The sequence below is a fragment of the Carlito syrichta genome, unplaced genomic scaffold (genome assembly GCF_000164805.1).
Source record: "Carlito syrichta isolate Samal-C Ts95f unplaced genomic scaffold, Tarsius_syrichta-2.0.1 Scaffold118752, whole genome shotgun sequence".
Taxonomy (NCBI): Eukaryota; Metazoa; Chordata; class Mammalia; order Primates; family Tarsiidae; genus Carlito; species Carlito syrichta.
Window position 1 is genome coordinate 79,560 of NW_007062848.1, and position 6,245 is coordinate 85,804.

Genomic DNA, 6,245 nt, shown 5'->3' on the forward strand with positions numbered 1-6,245 from the left:
TTCGGAACATTCCAGAAGACACTGCACAGGAAAGCCCTCATCTAGGAGGCACGTGACAAGTACGTCAAAGGGGCCATCACTTCCTGTCCTGGGCAATGTGACATCCCCTCCCTGTAAGCCTTCCCTGCTCCCCTGTGGGAAACAAGTCACTTCTTCCTTTCCTCTCATCAGTGTCCCTATTCTTCTTCCACAGGACACACCTCCAGGATATCAGAAACAGTGGGAGTGTGTGTGTGTGTGTGTGTGTGTGTGTGTGTGTGTGTGCGCGCGCGCGCGCGCGCGTGAGCATGTGTTTGTGTGAGTGTGTGTGTGCAAGTGTGTATTTGCTGAGCTATTAAAAAAAACTAGGAGTGGCCTTTGTCACATATTAAACATTAAAGGAAATTTTTAATGAAGTAATTGTCAAAAGTCTATTCGTCAAAAGCAACAGTACTCTTAATCTACCCCACCCCGCACACCCTTTTAGTCTATACACTCAGAGGCCTCAGTTTTCCTTCACATCCCTCTTGGCCTGCATGAGGTTAAAAACCCACAAACGTGAGTAATCAAGGAATACATGAATTTGCCTTTGCTCCGACACATGTCGATTTTCCAAGTGCAAAGTCCCAAGGCCTGTGCCTTGAGCCCTTTGGAGGAAATGAGCTATGGAAACTGATTTCAGGCAGGGAAAACAGGAACAGTAATGCATCATTTACTCAGTGCGGTAGGGTGAGTGGTGTCCCCCCCACAAAGATATGTCCATATCCTAACCCCTAGAACCTGTGAATGTGACCTTATTTGAGAAAAGGGTCTTTGCAGACATAATTCAATCAAGAGTCTTTAAGTTAAGAACCATTAAATTAAGGATCTCTGAATGAGATCATTGGGATTACCCAGGTGGGCCCTGAATCCAATGACCAGTGTCCCTATAAGAAACAGATAAAGGAGCTGGGAATGGTGGCTCACGCCTGCAATCCCAGCACTTTGGGAGGCTGTGGCAGAAGGACTGCTTGAGCCCAGGAGTTGAAAACCAGCCGGGGCAACATAACAAGACCCTGTCTCTACAAAAAATTTTTTAAAAGTTAGCTGGGTGTGGTGGTACATGCCTGTATTTCTAGTTACTTGGGAGATTGAGGCAGAAGAGTTGCCTGAACCTAGGAAGTCGAGGATGCAGTGGACCATGATCATGCCACTGCACTCTACCCTAGGTGACAGACTCAAAAAAAGGAAAAGAGACAGAAAAGGAGAAGACCCAGACAAAGAGGAGAAGGTCACATGAAGACATAGGCAGAGATGGGAGGGATGTGTGTGTGATGCAGTCACAAATCAGGGAGTGCCGGGGCCACCAGAAGCTGGAAGAGGCAAGAACTCGATTCTCCCCCAGAGCCTTGGAAAGGAACACAACCCTGCAGACACCTTGATCTCCGATGTCCACTCATGAGCACTGAAAGAACACATTTCTGTTGCTTTAAGCCACCTAGGTTGTGGCATATTGTTGCGGCACCCACAGGAAGTTAATGTCCTCAAGGTACATTGAGGGTGTCTATGCAACTCTCAAGCTGAGAGTGTTTTTTACAATTTTAAATGGCTGAAAAAGGTCAAAAGAAGCATATTTCACAACACAAGAAGATTTTATAAAATTCATATTTCAGTGCTAGTACATTTCATGGGAACAGCCCTGACCACTCATCTACATGTTGTCTCTAGCTGCAGTAGTGGGTTGAATTGTGTCCTTCAAAAAGATATGTTCTGGCTCAGCCTGTAATCCCAGCACTTTGGGAGGCCAAGGCAAGTGGATTGCCCGAGCCCGAGGGTTCAAGACCAGACTGGGCTACTTGGTGAGACTTCGTCTCTACAATAAATGAAAAATTAGTTGGGCATGGTAGCATGTGCCTGTAGTTCCGGCTACTTGAAGGCTGAGGCGGAAGGATCCCTGAGTCCAGCAGATTGATGCTGGGGTGGCTGTGAGCTTGCCACTGCACTCCAGCCTGGGTGACGGTGTGAGACTCCAACTAAAAAAAAAGATATGTTCCAGTTCTAACTCCTGGTATCTGTGCACGTAACCTTATTTGGATCCTTACAGGGGTCATCAAGCTAAGATGAAGTTGTGCTGGATTAGGGTGGGCCCTAGATTCAATGACTGGTGTCCTTATAAGAAAAAGGAGAGTCAGATTTGGACACAAAGATCCAGAGATACACACAGGGAAGAAGGTCATAATAAAGGAGATGGTAGAGATTGGAGTCACCACCTTAGCTGCCTCAAGGCAAGGAACACCAAGGATGGTCTGTACCCACCAGAAGCCGGGAAGAGGCAAGGAACAACTCTTCTGCAGGGCCTTCAGTGGGAATGTGGCCCTGCCAACAATGTGCATTTGCACGTCCAGCCTCCAGAACTGTGAAAGAGTGCATTTCTGTTTTAAACCACTCAGCTTGTAATATTTCATCATGGCAGTCCCAGGAAGGTAATACAATTGCTTTAGGGCTACAGTAGTAAACAGTTGAGTAGTTGTAGTAGAGATTTTTAGGACCCTTATTTTTAGTCTGGGGTTCATCATAATTATTATTTTTAGAGTTGGGGTCTCACTCTGTTTCCTAGGCTGGAGTGCAGTGGCACAGTCACATGTCACTGCAGCCTCAAACTCTTGGGCTCAGGCAATCTGCTTACCTTAGCCTCCTGTGTAGCTGGGACTACAGGTGTGTGCCACCATGCTCACTAATTTTCAGATTTTTTGTGGAGATGGGGTCTTGCTATGTTGCCCAGGCTAGTTTTGAACTCCTGAACTCCAGCAATCCTCCCGCCTCAGACTCCCAAAGTGCTGAGATTACAGGTGTGAGCCACCATGCCCAGCCCCTGTGACTTTTTATAAAAAGTGTTTGCCAGGCTGGGCACAATGGCTCATGCCTGTAATCCCAGCACTTTGGGAGGCTGAGGCAAGTGGATTGCCTGAGCCCAGGAGTTCGAGATTGCCCAGCCTGGGCAACATAGTGAGAACTTGTCTCTACAATAAAAAATAAAGATTAAATTAGCCAGGTGTGGTGGCACACAGCTGTAGTCCCAGCTAGTTGGAAGATTGAGACAGAAGGATCCCTTGAGCCCAAGTAGGTTGAGGCTGCCATAGCTGTGATTGTGCCACTGAACTCTGATTAAAAAAAAAAAGCATCTGCCAACTCTGACTTAGAGCATCACCCTGATTTGTATAGCTGGAGACAGCATACCACTATATCTGCCAGGTAAAAAAATAAGTTAGTATTACTCCCATTTTATAGATGGGGAGACTGATGCAAAGACAGATGAAAAGACATCCAAATGAGGTGGCCATCTGTCATTTCTTCATGCCAAGACATCCCATCCCTTTCCTTCCAGCCACAGCACCGTGACTTTTCTTAGGCGACACCCCTCCCCAACAGTGTCCACAGTTTGAATAGGGCTGACTCCACCTCTTGGTTCCAGGGTTGTGTACCCAATTGTATTAGTCATCTCAGGCCACCTTAAGAAATACCACAGACTTGGTAGCTTAAACAACAGACATTTATTTTCTAACATTTCTGGAGGCTAGGAAGTCCCAAACCAAGTTCTGGTAGGAATTGGCTTCTGGTGAGATCTCACTTTCTGGCTTGCTATGTCCTCACGTGGCCTTTCCTTGATGCAAGCCTGTGGAGAAAGAGACACCTCTTTCTCTTCTCCTTGTAAGGCCACCAATTCTATTGGACTAGGATTACTTTATGGTCTTAGTTGAGTCCTAATTACTGTCTAAAAGCCCTATCTCTACATTTAGTCACCTTGGGGGTTAGGCCTTCAACACGCAGATTTGGGAGGGATACACCCTAGAGAGTTGCTAATGCTAATCAGTGCATTCTCTTGCTTGGTCACTTTTAGCTACACCCAAGACTATCCCAATGCGTGGGCGTGGCACTTGCTGCAACTTTCAGGAAAGCAAGGCTCTTTTTCCCTCTGCACTGAGGATGATGAGAGACTACCGCCTCCGGGGCATATGGGGAGGACCCACCACCTATTTTTCTAAGTACAGCCTACATAGAAAAAAGCAGAGCTATTAGGTCAGACTGGGGGGTCTGTAATCTGGTGTCGCCTGAAAGATGAAAAGAATTGCACAAAAGTTAGATTGGAAAATACAGTTTATTTAGAAAGTAAATTGAGGAGAGAGAGAAAGAGGAGATTTACCTCCCCAAGGTAGGGGAGGCGGCCATAGCTCAGGGAACACATGGTCTGGTCAGAGCTTAACAAAAGCAAGAGCACCAGCTGCTTGAGGCTGAATGATTTTTAAACCCTCCCTTTGGTGTGTGTCGTTAAAGTGATTGGGTAGTGGTCTGTTTCACATCATCAGGAAGGAGCAGGTAAGCACAGGTGCTGACCTCAGGTGATGGATGGCAGGCAGATGGGTGGGCCAGTCACATGATTGTTGCCATGGTTGTGGGGTGTGTGTCAGGAAGGTCACAAAGGGTTGATTAGGTTAACTTAGTTTCTTATGGCTGGAGGCAAATACTTGAAATGGAAAAAGCTAATTAATATAAAACAAGCTGGGAAGGGGGTCGTAAAACAATTATCAATACCTACCCCCCAGAAACCAGTTTTGTTCTTGACTAGATGGAAAGCTAGGTAATTGGCTAAGAAAACATGACAAAGCTAAGCAATGTTAAAATGGCTGCTCTTTGGCTATATTGAATCCATTTTGGCCTTTTGTCCTTTCAAGTGCTAAGCAGTGGAGGAAGAACAAGTCTGTATAGCACTGCAACACCTATATCCAGCTGTACCTGAAATAAGCCCTCCTGAATTTCTCAGGTAACATGATACAATACATTCTATTTTTTCTTTCAGCCAGCTTGAGTTGTTTCTGTCCCTTGCAACACGAAGAATCTTGATTAATAGACTTTAATATTATAGCTAACAGTAATAGAGATAGTTTCTGAAAGCAAATCTGCTTAGCTCCCAGAGACCCAATCCAGGATTTCTTGAGAGTAACCCAGGAGCCATCTTTTCTGGGTCCTGGTTCCCAGATGGCAAGCTGGGTTCTGACACTTTTTAGTGCATTCACCCTTGCTCTCCTTAAACAGCAGTGGGAACAAGGAAAGTGAAATGCACGTGAATACATCAAGACAATTATTTAAATAAATCCAGATTATTTCAGGGAGTGCTCCCTGTTATGAAACAAAACAGGATCCCCAGGACTCGGCTTCCAATGACAATGGACCGAAAAAAATTCCAATCAGTCATGGAAGGGACATTCCTTGGTCTCCCTCCCTGGGAATCCTGCCTTCCCGGTTTCTCTGGGGCCAGATGCCTGGGTTCAAGGAACAGCTCTGCAAAGGCTGTATGACCTTGGGCAGGAGCTGACCCCGCCTGTGCCCTAGTCTCCTGCCCTGGGAAAATGGCAGTATCCATTTTACAGGATGAACGTGAGGAGCTGTGAACACGCACAACATGACCGGGATAGAGCTTGCATACGGCACGTCCTCTGTAACACTAGTATTATTATTTCCAAGGCAGGCTCCTCCCACCCAGATCTCTAACTAAATGTCACTCCTCAGTGATCCTCTGGCTCCCACAACCGCATCTTCTCACTCCTCATAAAATTTGGTATTTTACAGAGCATTTTCTCACTGTGGGATCATTCTTACTCTTTTTTTTTTTTTTTTGATTCTCATTTGTACAAGGCTGGAAGCTTCACGAGGGACAGACACCCTGTCCATCTTGTCAACTGTTATCTCCCCAGCACCATATCTCCAGCCTGGCACATAGTAGGTGCTCAACGAATATCGGTTTGAAGAAAGGACAGCAGCGGACTGACGGCAGGCGCCACCCCCATCGCAGGGCCTGCCACGCCATCACAGCCTGGGGATAGAGGGGGCTGGGTAGTCCGGCTGTGAGTACTGCTTTCCTCCTTTCAACTTCAACTTCCCGGTACAACTTCAGGGGCACAACTTCAGAGGCTCCCTGGACGAGGCCGCCACCCCGAATCGGGGCCTTTCCAGTGCAGCCTTCGGGAGGCAGGACGGGGGTGGCCCGCGGGAGGCCAGTTCCGAGCGCGTCCTGAAGTCCCTCCCGCCGCCCGGCGTCGCTTTAAGGCGGAGGCCCGGGAGGGGGCCGACCCCGCCCGCTCGCTCGCTCCACGCTCGCCTCCAGACTTCGGCATTTCCTCCCCGCTAGCTGGCGCGGCCTCGCCTCCCCTCGGAAGAGGAAGCTCCCGGGGTCCGAGTAACGGGAACAGGCGCGGAGGGGAGCGCCGGGAAAGCCGGGAGGCTGTCGGGGT

At 47.8% G+C, this 6,245-nt stretch overlaps 1 protein-coding gene across 1 annotated transcript in view; it reads left to right on the forward strand.

The window, feature by feature from the left end:
• The first annotated feature begins 1,496 nt into the window (after positions 1-1,496).
• Positions 1,497-6,245, forward strand: part of ITPRIPL2 (inositol 1,4,5-trisphosphate receptor interacting protein like 2) — a 6,910-nt gene continuing 2,161 nt past the window's right edge. Inside the window, exon 1 of the mRNA XM_008047942.1 lies at positions 1,497-1,567. Coding sequence (XP_008046133.1) covers positions 1,497-1,567 — 71 coding nt within the window. The remainder of the gene's footprint in view (positions 1,568-6,245) is intronic.